The 20,100-nt window shown below is 52.4% G+C and overlaps 2 protein-coding genes across 8 annotated transcripts in view; both read left to right on the top strand.

The window, feature by feature from the left end:
• The first annotated feature begins 4,188 nt into the window (after positions 1-4,188).
• LOC119521761 (poliovirus receptor-like) lies at positions 4,189-15,504 on the top strand. 7 transcript variants are annotated; one of them, XM_037820400.1, is made up of 9 exons: positions 4,189-4,321; positions 6,699-7,058; positions 8,329-8,625; positions 10,436-10,553; positions 11,432-11,580; positions 11,868-11,942; positions 12,349-12,468; positions 14,205-14,236; positions 14,667-15,504. In XM_037820400.1, exons 1-9 carry the CDS (start codon positions 4,240-4,242, stop codon positions 14,712-14,714), a joined length of 1,281 nt encoding a protein of 426 aa, XP_037676328.1. In that variant the 5' UTR covers positions 4,189-4,239; the 3' UTR covers positions 14,715-15,504. The 7 variants fall into 7 exon arrangements, with proteins under 7 accessions (XP_037676328.1, XP_037676323.1, XP_037676327.1 ...); XM_037820395.1 differs by lacking the exon at positions 4,189-4,321 and having other exon boundaries at positions 4,737-7,058; XM_037820399.1 differs by lacking the exons at positions 4,189-4,321; positions 11,868-11,942 and having other exon boundaries at positions 4,737-7,058; positions 11,528-11,580.
• Positions 14,854-20,100, top strand: part of CEACAM19 (CEA cell adhesion molecule 19) — a 20,659-nt gene continuing 15,412 nt past the window's right edge. Inside the window, exons 1-2 of the mRNA XM_037819212.1 lie at positions 14,854-14,896; positions 19,990-20,052. Of these exons, the coding sequence (XP_037675140.1) occupies positions 14,854-14,896; positions 19,990-20,052 (106 nt within the window). The remainder of the gene's footprint in view (positions 14,897-19,989; positions 20,053-20,100) is intronic.

The raw sequence follows: 20,100 nt of genomic DNA, 5'->3' as shown, positions 1-20,100 counted from the left end.
GAGTCTGTGGGAAGGACACAGTTCTCATGGAAGGGGGCTGGGGCTGGGTGAACATCCCCAAAGCTGCAGGCCAGGCCCACCTCCCCTTATTTTAAGCCTGGCTGGAAACAGCTTCACTGTCTTCTGCAGCCATCCCAGCCCTACTGCTCTCCACCTCAGGCACCAAAAATCAACCCAGCAGGCCTCAGGGCCCTTGCGCTTGCTGTAACTGAGGCCTGGAGCACTCTTCTCCCAGATCTTTACATTTCTTGCTAGTTCTCAGCAGTCAAACCTTAATTCAAATGTCACCTCCTCTGAGATGCCTTCCCAGATTGCTCCCTAAAATAGCCCCACCCACCCCCCAACACCCTCTTTCCCCTCACCCAGATGGATTGGTCGCCACACACTTACCAGTAACTGAAATTATATTTTTACTTGTTTGTTGGCTGGGTCCCCTATTAGAGGGCAGGAATTTCTGTATGTTTTGTTCACAGCAGTAACCCCAGGGCCTGGAACAGTGCCTCGCACACCAGAGTCCAAAAATAGGCAAAAGTCTTCTACAGTGACACAAATCAGAACAGTGGTTACCTCAGGGAAGTTTGGGGAACTTTCTGGGAAGCTGGAAATTCTCTATATCTTGGCTGAAGTGGTAGTCACTTGGTTGTACATACAAAATCATCAAAAACTGTCCCTTTGGTATTTATATATTTTACAGTATATAAATTTTTCCTTAATTTTTAAATGCTATGATTTTTTTAAAGCATTATTGAGACACAATTCACAAAGCATAAAATTCACCCTTTCAGAGTGTCCATGCAATTCAACAGCTTTTAGTCTGTTCACAGAGTTATGCAACCATCACCATGACCTAATTCCAGAATATCTGCAGCACCTTAAAAAGAAACCCTTCCCCTTTAGCAGTCGTTCCCCATTCCCTCTCCCTCCAGTCCCTGGCGAACAATAATCTTCTTTCTGGTTCTCTGGATTAGCCTGTTCTGGACGTTTTGTATAAAGAGAATCACACAATGCACGGCTTTTGGTGACTTCATTCACTGACCATAATGTTTTCAAAGCCCATCCATGTTGTAGCATAAGTCAGTTCTTCATTCCTCTTCGTGGCTTAATAATATTTTATCGTGTGGATAAGCCAAATTTTCTTTAGCCATTCCTCAGTTGATGGACATTTGGGTTGTTTCCACTTTGGGGTGATAACAGTTAATGCTGCCGTGAACATTTGTGTGTAAGGTTTTACGTAGCTGTACAGTTTCACTTCTCTTGGGTATTTGCCTGGGAGTGGAATTCCAGGCTGTGCAAGTTTCCTGGGGCTGCTGTGACAAATTACCACAGACTGCATGGCCGAAGATGACAGGGAGTTATTCTCCTACAGTCTAGATTCGGAAGTCCGAAATCAAGAGGTCAGTAGGGCGTGCTCCTTTCGGGACATCTAGGAGAGAATGCTTCCTTGCCTGTCCCAGTTTCAGGGGGCTGGGGGGACAAGCATTTCCTTGGCTGGTGACAGCATCACTACAATCTCTAAGACCTCCATTCACATGGCCGTCTTCTCCCCGTGGGTCTCCATCTTCGCATGGCATTCTCCTCTCTGTGCCTGTCCCTTCTCTTCTTTTTATAAGGACACTAATCATATTGAATTAGGGGCCTCCATACTCCAGTATGACCTCATCTAACTTGATTACATTGCAAATACCATATTTCCAAATAAGGTCACCTTCACAGGTACCAGGGATAGATAGGTAGCAGTCAAAGAGCTGGTAAAGCTGTAGCTGCCCAACAGGGAGTCAGAGCTCTGAATGAGGTAGTGACCTCCCTGTCCCTGGGAGCATTCAAGCAGAGGCAGCAGAGCTGTTAGGGATTGAAAGGCCTCTAAGGACACTTCAGAACTTCGTTTCCCTGCTGTAATATGGAAAGTTCACCTTAGAAGGGCCCTGTGAAGACTCAGCGAGTAAATTCTGTTCACCTCCCCCCACCTCACTCCCCTCTGGCCACTTTAACCTCCTCAATGGTCGTGGCACACAGTAGATGCCTCCCACCTCTGGGCCTCTGCACTGGCTGTTCTCACTGGCTGAAAGGTTTTTCGCCTGCAGAAGTCTGCACGGCTCACTCCCTCGCCTCCTTCAGATCTTTGTTTAGGGCATTGTTCTCCCAGAAGCCCTCCCAGAACTTCCCCCCAGCCACGCCCACCTCGCCCCACCTGTCTGCACCCCGTCCCTGCAGTGTGTTGCTGAATAACCCTTAGCACCTCCAGCTGCAATGCTGATCTGTGTATTAATATGTTTATGGTCTGTTTTCCTCCACTACCTGCTGTAATGTCAGCCCCTTGGGGGCAGGCATTTGTGTCTGTATTATTTTCTGCTGATTCCCCCAGTGCCTGGAACACTACTCAGCTCAGTGAATACAGATCAAATGAAGTTTTGGTAATGGATGGCGGTGACAGTGGCACCACACTGCAAAGGTCATTAACACCACTGAATTGTATAACTGAAAGTGGATAAAATGGGAAATTTTAAGTGGTATATATGTTACCAGAATAATTTTTTTAATTATGAAGCTTAATTTTTTTTAATTATGAAGCTTGTTACTGCAAAGGAGAGGCTAAATCTGCTTATAATTGTGCCTAAGAGTCCCCCTGAGTGCCTCTTTATTGCTCAGATGTGGCCCTCTCTCTATAGCTAAGCTACCTCAGCAGGTGACATCACTGCCCTCCCCCCTACGTGGTACCTGACTCCCAGGGGTGTAAATCTCCCTGGCAACACAGGATATGACTCCGGGAATGAATCTGGACCCCACCTCATAGGATTGAGAATGACTTCTGGACCAAAAGGGGAAAAGAAATGGAACAAAATAAAGTTTCAGTGGCTGAGAGATTCCAAATGGAGTCGAGAGGTCACTCTGGTGGGCACTTCTATGCACTAATAGATAACCCTATTTAGGTTTCAATGTATTGTAATAACTAGAAGTAAATACCTGAAACTAACAAACTGCAACCCAGTAGCCTTAACTCTTAAAGACGTATGTATAACAATGTAGCTTACAAGGGGTGACAAGGTGATTGGGAAAGCCTTGTGCATTACACTCTCCTTTATCTAGATGGATGAGTAGAAAAATGGGGACAAAAAACTAAAGGAAAAATAGGACAGGAAGTGGGGAGATGATGTGGGTATTCTTTTTTTACTCTTATTTTCTTTACTCTTATCTTCACTTTTTCAGGTACAAGGAAAATGTTCAAAAAAATAGATTTGGGTGATGAACAACTATATGATGGTAATGTGAACTTTGGATGATTGTATGGTATGTAAATATATCTCAATAAAATTGAATATTAAAAAAAAGCAAACACCTTAGAATTGTACCACCCAAAAAGTGAACCCTAATGTAAACAATGGACTATAGTTAATAATACAATTATAATAATATTGTGTCATCAGTTGGAATAAAGATACCGCACTAAAGCAAAACTGTAATAATGGGGAAAACTGTGGAGGGGGGAAAGGAAGAGTATATGCAAACTCTGTATTTTCTCAATGTTTTCTCTGTAAACCTACAACTGCTCTAATAATTTTTTTAATGAAAAAAAATGAACTGCAGAAAGATAAGAAACTGTTATCATCATTGTTTTTTGCTGCTGTTTGTTGACCATAAAGTGGATTCCAGGAAATGGGCTAAGCAGTTCCTCGTTTAAGCCTTCGAAATGCCCCCGTGAGGCGAATACTATCATCACGCCCATTTTCCAGTGAAGAAAACTGAGGCCCCGAGAGGAGAAGCAACTTAGCCAGAGGAGAAGCAATCTGAGGCCAGGAAACCCCAAAGTCCGTGGGCTTAGACTGGAGGGACAGCATGGGGGTTAATTCAGGAGCTCGGGCTCGGGCCGGGTAATGGGCTCAGCTCTGCCCGGAGCCGCAGGTCCTCGGTAAGCGCCGCCTATCAGTCACCATCTTCCAGCCCTGGACCGATAGTCAAGGAGAGGCGCCCGCGCAGGCGCAGTGAGCGCTCGCGAGTCCGCGCCTGGGTTGTCGCACCGACCCCGGCCCCTTTAACCGCGGAAGAGGAGAGGGCGAGCGCGCGCGGCGGCCACCAGGCCACGTCACCGGCCCGGAAGCGGCGGCACATGGCCATCCCCCGAGGGATTCCTGGGCAGAATCTAGGGGATCGGAACAAGTGGCGGACGCCGCGGCGGAGCGAGCGGACGCCGGAGGTGCCGTGGCGGAGGCGCGACCCTGCCGGGGGGCCGGGACGAGCCCCGCCATGAGCCGAGGCGCCCTCCCCGCCTGGCCGCCGCCGCTGCTGCTGCTGCTGCTGTCGCTGTTCTCGGCGCCCGCTAGAGGCGGTGAGTGACCCCCGCGCATCCCCACCCAGCCTGCGATCCCCACCCCCACCCAGCCGGGGCGCGCGGCCCCCTGGGCATCCGAGAGCTGACGGCCCTGCCCCGGCGTGCTTTGAGCCGCCCTAAAGCGGCTGTCTTTGGGCATTGAGGTTACCTAAGGCCCCATCAGCCCCCAAGAATAGCTCAGCCCGTGGTGAGTCATACCGGTGGCGCCTCGTCTGCTCAGGGCCCCACCCGACCCTGCCGCCCCGATCCCAACAGACTTGATTGGGGGAGGGGTGGGGGGATTTGGGGTCCTCGCCTGACTCCAAATATCTGGCCCCAAGGATGTGGCCTTTCATTCATTCATTCATTCATTCATTCATTCATCCACGCATGCATGCATTCCTTCATTGAGCCAGGCAGTGGTCCAAGTGCTGCAGCTACAGCTTTGGGTTCAAACATCAGCTTTGTGACCTCAGGAAAGTTTCCTAAACCCTGTTTCCATAAAATGAGGGGATCCTACCTACCTTGTAGGGCTGCCGTGAGAATTAAATAAGACTGTCTTGAGAAGCTCTTGGGGTCACATGGCATGCACTGGGTAATAATGAAAATGATGTGTGTAAACAGTAATAATACTGAGTGGCGAGTCCCGGAAGTCCGAGTCCCTCCTCTCAGCATTTCCCAGAAGGTGATCCACAGAACCCTGGGTGCTTCCCCAGAAAAGGGGTCCCATGGTCTGAACAGTTCAGGCAGGGCCAAAGCCCTTAGAGATTCCCAACACGGGTCCTCTCGTGACCCCCACTTACAGACGAGGAGACTGAGATACAGAAAGGGGATGTGACTTACCCAAGGTCCCCAGTGGGTAGTGGCAGAACTGATACAGTGGGTACAACCCCCTCCACCGGGGCAGGGTTGGAGAAGGCTGCACGTGAGGGGGCAGCACAGTGCCTGGCACCCAGGACACACTTGAGCATGGCTGTCACCCGGGGAACACACCGAGGGAAAGGCCACCTCTCCCGATATCATCCTCACAGCAGCCCAGCCAAGGCCCACTCCATGGAGGAGGAAACTGGGGCTCAGAGAAGGAGACTCACTTGCCCAAAGCTGCACAGCCAGGCAATGGCAGAGCCAGCATTCAAGCCCAGTCCCCGGACTGGCACACTTGCCACTCCACCATTACCCTGTGTCCAGACTATTCCTCCCTCCCGGCCCACATGCTCCAAGCACCCTGCCCACCGCCGCCAGGCTCCCTCTCCCTCCCAATAGCAAGAGTTAGAACATTCACCCTTATGGAGGATTTAGCATGGATTTACATGGATTTCATCATTTTAATCTTCCCAAGAGCCATGTTCTGTTACTGTAACCCACATTTTACAGCTGAAGAAACTGAGGCTCAGAGGCCCGAAATCACCTGCACACAGCTAGTGAGTGAGTGGCAGGGCTGGGGCTCAGAGAACTTTGCTCATTGTTCTTATGATTTGTAGGAACACATTGCATTGTTTACTGCTACCAGTAAGGAGGATCCTACTGTGTGCACGGTGCCTGGGCAGAGAGTTCCCTAATGGGTTAGAGGCCAGGACTCTGAAGGCAGATGACAGAGGATCAAATCCCACCTGTGCCACTCACCCCCATGTAACCCAGAGCAAACAACTTTGTGCCTCAGTTTCTCCACCTTTGAGGGCTAAATGCTCAGAGATGTGTGAAGCACTGACCTGTGGTCAGCGCCCTGTGAGTGTTCAGTTATCTGTCCCGTTTTACAGCTGAGGATAAAGATTCACGGCAAGGGTCGCTAACCAGCAGAGATCTGAAGCAATCCCGAACCCCTGGGCTATAATAGCCCCCTTTGTTATACCAGGAGCCCCCACAAACCTTCTCTCAACCCCAGTCCACCCAGAGTGATAATAATAATCCCCTATTTCATGGATTCTAAGACCCACGATTTCTTCCCGTCTTCACACCTCTAAATTGAGGAGTCTCTAACCACCCTTGGTGAGTGGTGGCTGTAAATGACAGCACCAGGTACCTCTTAAAATCCATGACCCTGAGTGATGGAAAAGGCCTGGAACCAGATAGTGATGACTGTGCTAATGCCACTGAATTGTACCCTTTAAATTGGCTTAAATGGTAAATTTTATTTTCTGTTTTTTTACCACCATAAAAAGAATTGTTTTATTTTACCATAACTGCAGCCGAGATCCAGCGCCCACCGTGTGGCAGACCTGGCCCAGTCCCCCTCCCCACACCTGCCCCGCCCCTGCCCCAACCCTGACTTGTTTCCCCCTGGGGGGCTCCGGGCCGTCGCGGGCAGGCGCTCGGCCAGGTGCGCGGCCTCCCGGGCGCCCCCTCTCCATGCAGACCCGGGACGCCCCCGCCTGCTCTGCGCCCCATTTCTCTGCAGGCGCCGAGGCGGTGCAGGTGCAGGCGTCCGCGCAGCAGGACGGCTTCTTGGGGACCACCGCCACGCTGCGGTGCCATCTGCCGCAGCTGGCGCCCGGCGCCCGCGTCATGCAGATGATGTGGCTGCGGCGGGAGCCGGTGGGGGAGCCCCTCAGAGTCGCCGCCTTCCACCCCTCTCGGGGCGCCAGCTACCTCGAGCCGGAGCGGATGGAGTTCGTGGCCGCCAGGCTCGGCGCGGAGCTGCGGGACGCGTCGCTGGCGGTGCGGGAGTTGCGCGCGGACGACGAGGGCAACTACACCTGCATGTTCGCCACGTTCCCGCAGGGCAGCGGGAGCGCGGACACCAGGCTCCGCGTGCTCGGTGGGCGGCGCGTGGGGGGAGCCGGGAGGGGGCAGAGCGCGGGGAGGGCTTGCAGGGGATGGGCTTGCATGGAATGGGTGTGTGCAAATGAAGGGGGGTGGGCCGGACATGGGGGTGCAGAAGGTAGAGGGAGGAGAGGGCCTGGAGGGAGTGGAGCTGGCAGCTATTGTCATTGTGATTGGAGAGGAAGGGAAAGTTGAAACCCAGACGGGGCACTGTGACACCCAACTGGGAGCGCTTTCGCTAGTGAGGCCCAAACACGGGTATGGCCATGGGAGCCCGCGGGTTCATTTTCATAAGCCCCTGGGAGAATATGACCCACCCTCCTCTTGGAACTTGAGCCTGAACGCTCTGTGCCTCGGTTTTCTCATCTGCGAAATGGGGGTTGCTGTGCGGGTTACTAAGAGCTGGCATTTAGTTTTTGCTTGTGTGCCGGGCACTGTCGTCGGTCTTTGCATGAGCAAGTCATTAAAGGTATACAGCGCCCAAGCAAAAACAAACCAAGGCAGCTCCTGTCATTTCAGTAGCTGGGATTTGGGACCTTGTGGCTTAGGATGTGGGTAAAACAGAAACAGCTGGGTCCCATTAAAGAGAAAGCTTCAGCAACTAACAACCCAGGTAACATTGGGGAAGGATCAGAGTGAAGCCCCGGGTTTGCGAATCACCAGAGCAATAGTTAGGAAATGGTCGCGATGGTTTGGGGTCAGACAGACTTGTGTGAAAGCCAGCTCTGTGGCTTTCAGCTGTATAACCTCAGGCAAGTCACTTCCCCTCTCCACCTCTGAGGCACAGCTTAGCCTTGGACTCTGCAGGCTCAGGCACCCCCTCTGGGCTCCTCTGGGCTCCCCCAGCCCAGCCCTGCCCACTCTGGGTGGTCATTGTCTAGGCATGGGTCTGTCACCCCCCTGGGCTGTGAACTTCGTGAGGGTGGAGCTGGGGTTCTCATGGTCATTGTTGGGTCCCTAACCTTCCCCACCATGGAGCTATACAATGTAGTCAATAATCAATAATATTTATTGAGTACTTATTATGTGCCATGTACCATTTTAAGAGCTTGACCTGCATATTGCCTGGGATGTACCATTATCCCTGTTAGACAGACAAGGAAACTGAGGCACAGACTTCGGCCAGATCACCCAGCTACTAAGAGATAGAGCTGGAATTTGAATCCAGGCAGCCTGTATCCTTAATCCCCCCTGCTCTGCCACCAAGGTGTTTGTTGAATGACTGCAAGTGAGGAATGACCCATTTTTTTTACTTCTCTCCCCAGCCCAGCCACAGAACCAGGCTGAGGCCCTGGAAATCACGCCGAGCCCGGAGCCCGTGCCCGTGGCCCGCTGCGTCTCCACGGGAGGCCGCCCGCCTGCTCGCATCTCCTGGTCCTCGCATCTGGGCGGAAAGCGCAACAACAGCCAGGTCCCAGGACCCCTGCCCGGCACGGTCACCGTCACCAGCCTCTTCACCCTGCTGCCCTCAAGCCAGGTGGATGGCGAGAATATCACCTGCAGAGTTGAGCATGAGGGCTTCAAAGAGCATGTCCTGCTGCCCGTGACCCTCACTGTACTGTGTGAGTGCACCCAAGTGTGAGCCTGGAGGCCTCCGTCCCCTCCCCATTGTCTACGCTGGTTCCCCAAATCACCATTAACATTGCCCAATCATCTGCACTAGCGCCCCTGGTGCTGTTGTCTGCACATCATCCATTGTCTACACTGGCTCCTCTGAGCCAGAGACAGCACTGTCCTCTTTTGTCTACACCAGCAACTTAGACCACAGTCAACACTGCTGTCCATATTGTCAACTGTGGCTCTCCTGGCCACTGTCCGTGTTGACACTCTGCATTTCTCTAAACTTATTCCCCAGGCACTCTCTTTACTGCCCCCCAACACTGTCCTAGACAGGCTTCCTTGGAGAACTGTCCACACTGAACCCCTACAGTGTTTTCATCAGCTTCCCTAAGCCACAGTCGACTGACCATCCTGCATCATCTACACTGGCTCCCCTGGGCACTGTCCACATTGTACCCTCAGTGTGGTCTCTACTGCCTTCTGCCCCAATATTGTTTCTACTGGTTCATTTTGGGGCTACCTACCCTCCCCACACTGGCTTCCCTGTGTTTTTTCTATACACCTCCCAACCCTGTCTACACAGCATCTCTTCCCTGAGCTCCCCCAGCTGTCATGGACACCCCCCTAGGGACTCTCTAGACGAGTGCTGGCCGAGAGCAACACGCTGCCAGCTCCACATGTGGCAGTAAACTTTCCAGGAGTCCCCTTCAAGAGGTAAAATGAAGCAGAGGGGCTTGATTTTAATCACCCAGTTTATTTAACCCAATATATCAAAATTCTTATCATTTCAACATGTGATCGATTTTTTGCATTATCAGTGAGATCTTGTTTTCATACTACGTTTTTGGAAATCCAGAGGTAGGTTTCAGATCGGCCATATTTTGAGCGCTCTGTAGTCCCATTGGCCCACGGCGCCACGCTGAGCAGCACAGATCTAGACTGAGCCCCCACCTTGTCTACCACCAGCTCTTCCAAATAACTGTCTACACACACGCACACACTCACACAGCCTGCATGAGTTTACCAGCTCCCTTGGACACCCTCTGTGCATATCACACATGCACCCCAATATTTTCAGCACTGACTCTCTGGGCAACTGACTACATAATATCATCTACTCTGACACTCCAACCCACTGTCTATATGGAGTCCACTAGTAATGTCTACACAGGCTATTCTGGGCACTATCTGTATTTCCCTCTCTAGGATGTCTCTACTAGCTACTCCCCCCAAGCAGTCACTACATGGATTGCCTCAGGCACTGTCCACTCTGGACCCCTTGACATTGCCACTGGGTCTGAGGGAAGAAGGCCCTACACTGAGCTCCACCACCCCCCCAAAAAAAAACTGTCTCATTGACCTCCCCGGCCCCCCAGAGACTTTTTAAAGTCTTCTGTTTATCACATTTGGGATGGGTGAACAGCGGGCTGAAGTAGACACATGCAGGACGCTTTCCTGCAGGACTTTTCAGAGCCTTGATAAACTCCTGTGTGGTGAGTGTCCAGAGGCCTTTTCTCACAGGACCCCAGGAAGTGCCGGGAGCCAGTCCTGAGGAACACTAATAGAGGCAGGTCCCAGGAGGAGCCCCCGCTGCCCCGCCCCACCCCCTCCCCCCTGAGGGCTCCCAGGCCTCTGCTCTCCGAGGGAACCCCCATTGCCCCAGTTCCCCACAGGCCTCTTCACTGCTGGTGTTCCCCAAACCGGCTGAGGCCTGGCCTCGTTGTGCCTGGCCTCGTTGTGACAGTGACCCCCTAGAGCTCGGGACCCTCTAAAGGCTCCAAGTCTCTGAGGATTTGTGTTCTTTGCCCCCAGATCCCCCTGAGGTGTCCATCTCAGGCTACAATGACAATTGGTACATTGGCCTCAGTGAGGCCACCCTGAACTGTGACATCCGCAGTAACCCTAAGCCGATGGTCTGTAACTGGACAACGTGAGTCTGAGGGAGGAGGGGGCTGGGGCCTGGACCCCTGGGTCTGAGGGAGGAGGGGGCTGGGGCCTGGACCCCTGGGTCTAAGGGAGGGGGGGGCAAGGGGCTTGGACTCCTGGCTCTGAGGGAGGAGGGGGCTGGGGTTTCCATTGATGATAAATGCCATGGGAAAAATGAGGCCCAGGGCAGGGAAGGGGAAGGAGGTCATTGCTGTTGAGGTAGGGTCACTGCGGAAGGCCTCACATCTGAGCCAAGGTGGAGCCTGATGGAGGTGGGGGTGAGCCATGCAGATACCTGGGGGAAAAGCATTTCAGGCAGAGGGAACAGCATATGCAAAGGCCCTGAGGTGGGTGCATAACTGGAGTGTTGGAGGATAAGCAAGGAGACCGATGCAGATAGAGAGATGCGGCAAAGGGAAGAGGAAAAGAGGATGTGGTCAGGGATACAGGGACCAGATCGTGTGGCCCTGAGCAGGGCAGGAGCCACCGGTGGATTCTGAGAAGAGGAGGGGCAGGCTCAGACTCAGGTTCCAACGAGATGCCTCTGCCTGCTGAGTGGGGGACAGAATGGCAGGGTGACGGGCGGAAGCGGGGAGCCCATTGAGGAAGAGATCGCAGTGGTCCAGGAGGTAGGGGAACCAGCCCGGGGTGGGGGCCGTGGAGAAGCAGTCGGCTTCTGGGTGGGTTTTGAAGGTGGAGTCGACAGGATTTGCTGATGGGCTGGATGTCGGCGTGAAAGAAAAAGAGGAGTCGGGGGTCTCCAGTGTTGCCCCCATAGGTGTCGTGAGGGCTTCTGTGCTCCCAGCGCCTGGGGTGTGCCCGGTCACCTGTCACTCTAGGCCTCCGGGAGAGGCCACCGCCTTACCCACCTGTCCCTCCCAGGGCCGTGGGGCCCCTGCCTCCCCCAGCCATGGCCCAGGGTCCCCAGCTCCTGATCCGTAATGTGGATGAGTCCGTCAACACGACGTTCATCTGCAGTGTCACCAACGCCATAGGAACTGGCAAGGCAGAACTGACTGTCCTGGTGAGAGGTGAGGAGCTCCCCCGGTGCAGACATCTGGGGGCCAAGAGAGGAGGTGGCAGCAGGGTTCCCTTTGAGGGAAGGTTTGGAGGAGGTCCTTGGCTAAGGGAAACCCCTAACCCCAGGAATGCTCTCTGACCTCATCCTTCTCCTAATCCCCTCCTGAAAAGGCCAAGAGGCTCAGCTTTACCCTCCTATAGACTCAGCCTCTGTACCTAGACACTCTTTCCCCTGACCCAGGCTGGGGTAGTTGTGGCATGCCTCTTCCCCAGGGACTCAGAGAGACCTTTCCAACAGTATTTGGCAGAACTCTACCCATTGCAGTTGACAGGAGCACAAATCAAAGTAGTCCAAGCACAAATGGGTCTTCAGGTATGGCTGGATCCAGGTGCTCCGACCGCGTAACCTAGGAACTTTTCTTCGCATCTCTTTTCTCCGCTTTTCTCCATGCTGGCTTTATTCTCAGGTGGGCTCCCCACCCTCCCCTCAGTGAAGCAAGATGACTCTCAGCAGCTTCAGGCTCACATCCCTCCAACTTGGCGATCTCGGGGGGAAGAACACACAAGGGGAATAGAATGCTCTGATTGGCCAGGCCTGGGCCAAAGTCCCAGAGGATGAGGTCAAGTTCTCCTATACCATGTACACTGAGGGAGGCAGAGTGGTAGCTCCCAAAGGAGATTCGGGGTGCCGTTACAAGAATAAGGGAAAATGTTTGCTGGGCAGGTGAGAACCCCAAAAGCCTCCTTAACCAGACACCTGTTCCTTTCTTCTCTTCCAGCGCGGGAGCAGTCGCGCTCAGCCCTGTCTGCTGGGGGCATCACTATTGTGGTGGTGGCATCCCTGGTCGTGGTGACCCTGCTGGGGGGTCTGCTTTATTTCTTGGTGCACAAAAAGTCCAGTGAGTCTCCTCCTCCTTGGCACATCCCCTGCCCACGGGCCATGAATGAGCATCCCCACAGCCGCCAGAGTCAGCACCTACTATATACTCAGCTCTGTGCTACGCCCTCCACGCGGCACCCTCTTACTGAATCCTCACCCCAATACCATGAGGGCGCCCTGTTTCTACAGATGAGGATGCTAAGACCAGGGAGTCTCGCTCATTGGTTCATTCGGTCGTTGTGTAAATGTGTAGGGAGTGGGGCAGATCATTGAGGGCCTCGAAGGCCACGGTCAGGACTCTGGCTTTGAAACGGATGGATGGAGGGCAGAATAATTCTGAAGCCCTCGGCTTTCCTCCATCTGCCTCGCTCTGGGGTGACTCCTTAGCCACGCTCTTGGGAAGGAGGAGGCACAGGAACTGAAAGCCACAGCCCTGTCAGAGCCAGGAGCGGCTCTCAGGGAGCTGGTGATGTGCTACCCAAAGGGCTGTGCCAGGCCATTCCCTTGCCTGGAGCAGACTCCCCACAGCTCCTTCGGAAGCAGCCCTGCAGCGGAGTCTGTAACCCCAAGAGCCACGTTTTACTGCACACTTGCCATGTGCCTCAGATTTTCACAGCCGCCCTACAAAGTGGGTCTCGCCGTGAGCCCCACTTTACAGATGGCTCCAAGAGGTGAAGTGAAACTGCCAAAGGCCCCACAGCTTGCAGGTGCCTGAGTCAGGGGTAGAACGCAGGTCTGCCGACTTACAAAGCTTTTTCCCTCAACCACCAGACAAAACGGCCTCCTCACATCCCAGCTAGATGCCTTCTCCTCCAGGAAGCCCTCCCTGACCCCCCAGGATGGGTCAAGCACCCACTCTGGTGCCCCAGCCCCAGCCCTGCCCACCTTGGGTCACTGTCTCAGGACGGGTCTGTCTCTCCGACTGGACTGGGAGGCCCATGGGATGAGAGCCAAGGCCGTCTCAGTCACAGCTGTGTCCCCTGCACTACCCCACACAGGCCAGGCACGGATCAGGGACTTGGGGAAGTGTTTGCTGAGTGACTAAACATCTCAACTCCAGGGCCAGACTGCCTGTATTTGGCTCTTCACTCTACTGCTTTATTAGTTATATCACCATGGGCAAATTGCTTAATCTCTATGACTCAGTTTCCTCATCTATAAAATGGGTCTATCTGTACCTGATGATACAAGTAAAGCACTTAGTGCAGTGTTTGGCACATCACAAGCCACACACTCAGGATATCTTCGCTATAACGGTTATTGCTATTGTAATTATGGTCAACTGTTATTATTATTATCAATATTAATAATAATAATATAAACTAACTGAGAGCAGGGTTGTCACCTGTTTTCTTCACGCCTGTATCCCCAGAACCAAGAACACACCTGGCACAAAGTCAGCATTTAACATTTGCTGAATAAATATGTGATTGAATAAAGTCCTGTTTGATGGTTGAGGAAACTGAGGCACAGAGAGGTCAAGTCACTTGCCCAAGCTCACACAGCTCCTAAAGAGCAGAGCTGGGACTTGAACCAGGCCATCTGGTTTCAGATCCCATGTTCCATAAATATTTGTTGAATGAATAACTGAATGAATGAAACCTTAAAGAACAAATACCCAAGCCCATTCCCACTGAAAGGAAGTGGCACTTCCATGACAGTAGCACAGCCTGGACTCAGAATTTTAGGGGCCCTGGCACCCAGCTTTGTCCAAACATTGTCATTCATTTCTGACAACTCCTTCTTTATCCCCAGGTCGGAATTCTGGCAGCCCCTCTGCAAACGGGGTAAGTGCCAGGGCAGGGGAATGTGGAGCTGAAGAGGGTATGGGCAAGACCCCAGACCAATAGCTGGGGGCCTTCCCAAGGAGGGGACAGAAGCACAGATGTCTCTGAGCCACCTGTAGTGCTTAACCAGGAGACAGCTCGGCATCAGGAGCTGGGCCCTGGATCTTTTCTCCAAATGCCCCAAGCAACAGTTGCCAACCCATCCTGCAGGGCAGAATCCCCTGTGGAGTTTGCTAAAATGCCAATTCCTGGGCCCTACCCTGGAGAGTCCAGTCTGGTGGGTTTGTAACGGGGCCTGGGAATCTGCATTTCAGTTGGCACCCCCAGGCCCTGGCATCTAGAGAGAGGGGAGGGGACGGAACTTGCAGAGGCAGGGCTTAGTGCTGTCTGCACTCTGGCTGAGGCTAACATTTGCAAATCCCCCTTCCAGGCCGTCTCCTATTCAGTTGTCGCCCATGAGGACAACTCTACTCAGTAACTGCCACCAGTGGACACCAAGTGACAGCATCAAGGCTGCATGGAGAGGGAGACTGGAGCAGAGGAGGATGTGGGCTTTGCCGGCAGGACCCCTCCCCAGTGGATGAAGACCCCCTCCAAAGAGACTGGCTGACACCCTCATGGCCAACTTCCACAACGTCTCCCCCTCTGCCTCTCAGTGCGGTGGGTGGGCCTCCAGAATGTTCCGGCCATCTGAGAATATTTAAGAATTTAGTGTCTGAACTTGAGCTTCCAGTTGATGTTCTGTGGCTTTACAAGAAACCGCAGCTGCTCTGCTTGGGTGTGGAGGGGACTCCGAGGCTGGGGCTCAGGACCCAAGTAGCTGCCTGGGGCTCCCCAAGGAGCGGGAACAACTACCGTACATGAACTTGGGGGTTGTTATTGGACTGAGTCAGCTCCAGACACCTTCTGCCAAGATCCGGGTCCCTGGAGACCCTCTGTTGCCGAGAGGCTGGATGGATGAGATCCGCTGACAAGGGAACCACCACCCCACCAAGGAAAGCAGGATGCCATTACAAGTGGGAAAGGATGGTGGGGGTGCAAGACGGCAGCTGTGTGGGACACACTCCCCTTGCCCAAAATGGTAGCGTCCCAAGACCCAGGGGGCACTTGGCTGCCACTGACATATTTAAAAAGTCCATGTCCGGGATGAATCTGGACCTGGCATCGTGGGACTGAAGAGTACCTTCTTGACCAAAAGGGGGATGCAAAATGAGACAAAATAGTTTCAGTGGCTGAGAGATTTCAAATGGAGTCAAGAGGTCACTCTGGTGGACATTCTTATGCAGTATATAGATAACACCTCTTAGGTTTTAATGTATTGGAATAGCTAGAAGTGAATACCTGAAACTACCAAGCTCCAACCCAGCAGTCTAGGCTCCTGAAGATTATATAATAATGTAGATTACAAGGGGTGACAGTGTGCTTGTGAAAACCTTGTAGATCACACTCCCTTTATCTAGTGTATGGATGGATGAGTAGAAAAATGGGGATAAAAACTAAATGACAAATAGGGTGGGATGGGGGTGATGGTTTGGGTGTTCTTTTTTCACTTTTATTTTTTATTCTTATTCTGATTCTTTCTGATGTAAGGAAAATGTTCAGAGATAGATTGTGGTGATGAACGCATAACTATATGATCATACTGTGAACATTTTGATTGTATAGCATGAATGATTGTATGGTGTGTGAATATATTTCAATAAAACTGAATTTAAAAAAAAAAAAAAAAGGTGTCGGCAGAGCCTCAGTTCCTTCTTGGAGGCTCGGGGGGTGGACTCTGTCTCCTTGCCTCTCCCAGCTTCCAGAGGCCACCCACACAGCATGGACACGGGCTCCGTCGTCTTTTCTGCCCCCTGCTTCCATGTTGCTTTCTTCCTCCTTTGACCTTCTCGTCCCCTTCTCTCCCTTATGAGGCCCCTGGTGGTTACACTGTCCCACCCGGATAATCCAGGATAAACCCCACCCCCCATCTTAGGTCATTCATTTAATCCCTTCCACGACGTCCCTGGTGCCGCATAAGGTAATGTGGCCACAGGTCCTAGGGATGAGGACGTGACCGTTCCCCTGCTCCACTGCAGATAACCATGGCACAATTTTTCTTTTCTCCTCCTACGCCATAGGTAACATACTCTAGGCACTGCGCTGCACCTCGCTTTTATTGTTTAAGGTTTCTGGCAAGTCAGAGAGACCCTCCTTAGTGGTTTTGGAGTGGCCCAGGACTCCATGGGGTGGACCACAGAACCTCTTCTTAACCAGGCCCCTCTGGGGGAACACGTGTATCATTACCAGCACAAGGGGGTAGAGACTAACCTTGCACAGTTGCCATTTAGCTCATGCTGATGCGTGGGTGTCAGATCCACTCCCGGAAGTGGACTCTTGGGGTCAAATGGTATGTGCCCTTGCAGTTTTGACAGGTATTGACAAATGCTCCTGCATGGAAGGAGGACTCACCGCCAGTGACGTAGGTGATGGCATATTGCGGGGGAAAGATCTCTGGGCTCCACAGAGCCAGGAATCAAGAGTGGGCACAGAATTGTGAGACAGGCCTGGTCCAGACTTTACATCAGATTGAGAATGTCACAATTCTCCATATCAGAGAATGGGGTGGGGTCTGATGGAGATCACGGGAAGAGCTAAACAACCCCCAATGCACAGTGAGGGGGTCTCAAGACAATATTTTCCTGCCTCAAGGGGCTAGGAGGTCCTGAGAAGCCTTTTGTCTGCAGGTGTGCTTGGGGTGCAGTTGCCCATTCTACTAAAATCTGACTTAATGAAAAAGTGACCTGGCAATTCCACTGCTAGGGACATACCTAAAAGAATTAAAAACAGGTATTCAAACAAATGCTCACATAACGATGTTCTTGGAAGCATTGTTCACAGTAGCCAAAAGACGGAAACAAGCCAAGGGACCGTCAAGCAATGAATGGGTAAACAAAACATGTATGGCTCCACAATGGAATATTATTCAGCCCTAAAAAGGAATGGAGTGCTGGTACATGCTACAACATGGATGAGCCTCAAAAACATTATGAAAGCGCAAGTATCCAGTCACAAAAAGTCACATATTGTATGATTCCATTTATATGAAATGTCCAGGATGGGTAAAGCCATAGAGACAAAACACAGATTCGCGGTTGCCAGGAGCTGTAGGGAAGGAAAAATAGAGAGCTACTGCTTAATGCATACAGGGTTTCCTGCTGGGGGGTGCATAATAGCTGCACAACTCTGTGGATGTGTGAAATGCCACTGATGTGTACATTTTAAAATGGTTAAAATAGTACATTTTGTGTTATGTATATTTTACCACAATAAAAAAGTAAAAGTTAATAAGACTTTTGTTTTTCCCCCAGGTACCGGCTTTTCACTTTCTGACAGAGTTTTCAGGAACCAATTAAAGTCATGAAGTGAAGCATGGGCGTGTATAAAAATGTGATAGGGAGGACACTTCAGCCGCCAATAGCAGAAAGCCCCACCAGGCTGGCATACGAAAACAGGAACTGGGTGGTCTGCTTCTACTCCAGGCATAGGGACAGACTTCCTGCTGTTCGTTTGCTCACCTCACCTAACAGTATCAACCGCAGGCTGGTCCCAAGACGGCTGCTGGGTTCCGGGCATCATATCCAGGCTCCTCAATGACCAGAGAAGCAGCCCATCCCTGCCTGGTTGGGCCCAGCAGCCTCCCCTCCAGTCTCCATGGCTGGCCCCGCCCCATGCCCACCGCTCAACCAACCACAGCCTGGAAGAACGGCACGGCTTGAAGGCCTGGACCAATCAGGACCTGCGCTCTGGGATATGCAATCAAGGATGGGAGGTGGCTCGATGGGAGGCATTAGCTGTGATTATCTCCGCATAGTTGGAAGACAGTTGAATTTTTTTCTTCTTTTTGAGTCTGTACTGTTTCAATTTTCTGTAATACAACCTCTACCTTTATTTTAATGATGCAAAAGGAATAAAAATTGTAATATGAGAGAGGAAGAGGTGACAGAGAGAGAAAGAGACAGAGAGAAGCTACAGCTACTGGCAAATGCAGAATAACCGGCTTGAACCACTGCCTTTGCTTTCCGCGCTGCTTGCAGAGCCTTTGATCCTGGGGGTAGCAGTGAAAACTCAGAAACCCTTTGACCACTAAATTCCACTCCAGACTGGCACTGCCGGCTCCCGGTGGCCAGAATGCGCTCCAATTTGAGCACTCTCATGGCCACCCAGACTCGGGGCTGCCTGGCTCCCCCCAGGCAGCTGCACTTGGAAATAACTGCTGCATTTGCAACAAGCCCTCTCGGGTAGACAGAAGGAATCTCAAAATGGCAGCAAGAAGGACTGCGGACAACCGGAAACCTTCCAGGCGTTCAGAAATGTTGGGGAAGTGGGAGATAGGAAACTCCTCAGGGAATGTGCATTTTCCCGGAGCAGGGCCATGGGATGCCTTTCAGAGGTGGGGCAAGTCCAAAACCAAGGTCAGTAGCAAGGAAAACTACAAGCAGGTGTGGTGGCGAGCTTGCCAGCACCGCTTGCATGCTCTTACTCTTCCCAGCGAGCCCTTGACACAGGGATGCTTGTCCCCATTTTCCAGAGCAGGAAGCCGAGGCTCAGAGGGGTGACGTCATTTGCCCGAGACCCCATAGCCAAGTGATGGCAGAGTCGGGATGAAAACCAGGCTCTCTGCAGTTGTCTGCCTGGGCCACCCCTCGAGGTGGTTCAAAGTCAAGGTTTCTGACTTGCCCCAACCTGGAGATTCTGGAAGTTGCTTTCCCCTCTGAGGGAACACACACCACACATGCAAGCCAAGTCCTGCTGATGCACCACTCCTTCTCTCTTCCTGAAGGCCCCGAAATCTCCCCAGGAGGGGAAATGCCTGGTACCCGAACCCCACTCCCCAAACCATCATTGCCCGATAGAATTCTTTATGATGATGAAAACGCCCTATACCTACACCGTCCAATATGACAGCCCTGGCCACATGTGGCCGATGAGCACTTGAAACCATTTCATTTGAGGAATTAAATGTTTCGATGTATTTATTTTTAATTAATTTAAATGTATATTTAAATAGTCCCAGGTGGCCAGTGGCTACAGGATCTGACAGGGCAGCTCAAAACCAGGCATGACTGATCCCACCCACCTCTCCAGCCTCACCCTCATCCACTCGGGCCTCCACTCACCCAGGATTTTGCAGTTTTCTCCGTGTCCCTTGGAGGCTGTCTCAGCCTCCGCATCTCTGCATATTCTGTTTGTTCTGCCTGAGACACCTCATTCCATCCCACTCCATCATCTGCCTCATTCCTCCTCCCATTCTGGGTCTCAGTGCAGGTGTCCCCTCCTCCAGGAAGCCCTCCAAGACTGAGGCAGGCCTCTCCATCCTAGCCCTGCTCACTCTAGATCATCATGGGCTGCGGATGAGTTGGTCTCGCCATAGGACTGGGAGCCCCACTGTGCAGTGAGGGCAGGGCAGGAGCTGGATCAGTCATCATCGTGTTCCCAGTGTGCCTTGGGCCTGTCATTGCACAACCTGGGGCCATCATCGCTATTGTTGTGGAAGCCCCAGAAAGTTCTCCAGACACCCCAGAGAACTGGTTCAACCAGTGTCTATGCTTCCAGCCCGGGAAGCTTCTAGCCCAGCCCAGACAGCACAGGTGGAGTCTCCGGAGCCTGTGGAAAAGGGGTGCCAGGACTGGGCCGGCTGAGTCATGTCGTGGAGGCACCCCCGGGATCCCCATTGAGCTGGCCCACAAAGCTGGGCCTTGACATCTCCACAGGAATCAAGATGGAGACACTCACAGAAGCCCTGGGCCCCTTCTCAAAGGGCCTCCTGCTCTCAGGTAAGGAGGAAACACTCCCAGGGCTAAGGGAAGAAGGTGAGACTTAGC

The sequence above is a fragment of the Choloepus didactylus genome, chromosome 27 (genome assembly GCF_015220235.1).
Source record: "Choloepus didactylus isolate mChoDid1 chromosome 27, mChoDid1.pri, whole genome shotgun sequence".
NCBI classification, from domain to species: Eukaryota; Metazoa; Chordata; class Mammalia; order Pilosa; family Megalonychidae; genus Choloepus; species Choloepus didactylus.
Note: the sequence above shows the minus strand (reverse complement) of the source record. Positions and strands in the feature narration are given on the sequence as shown.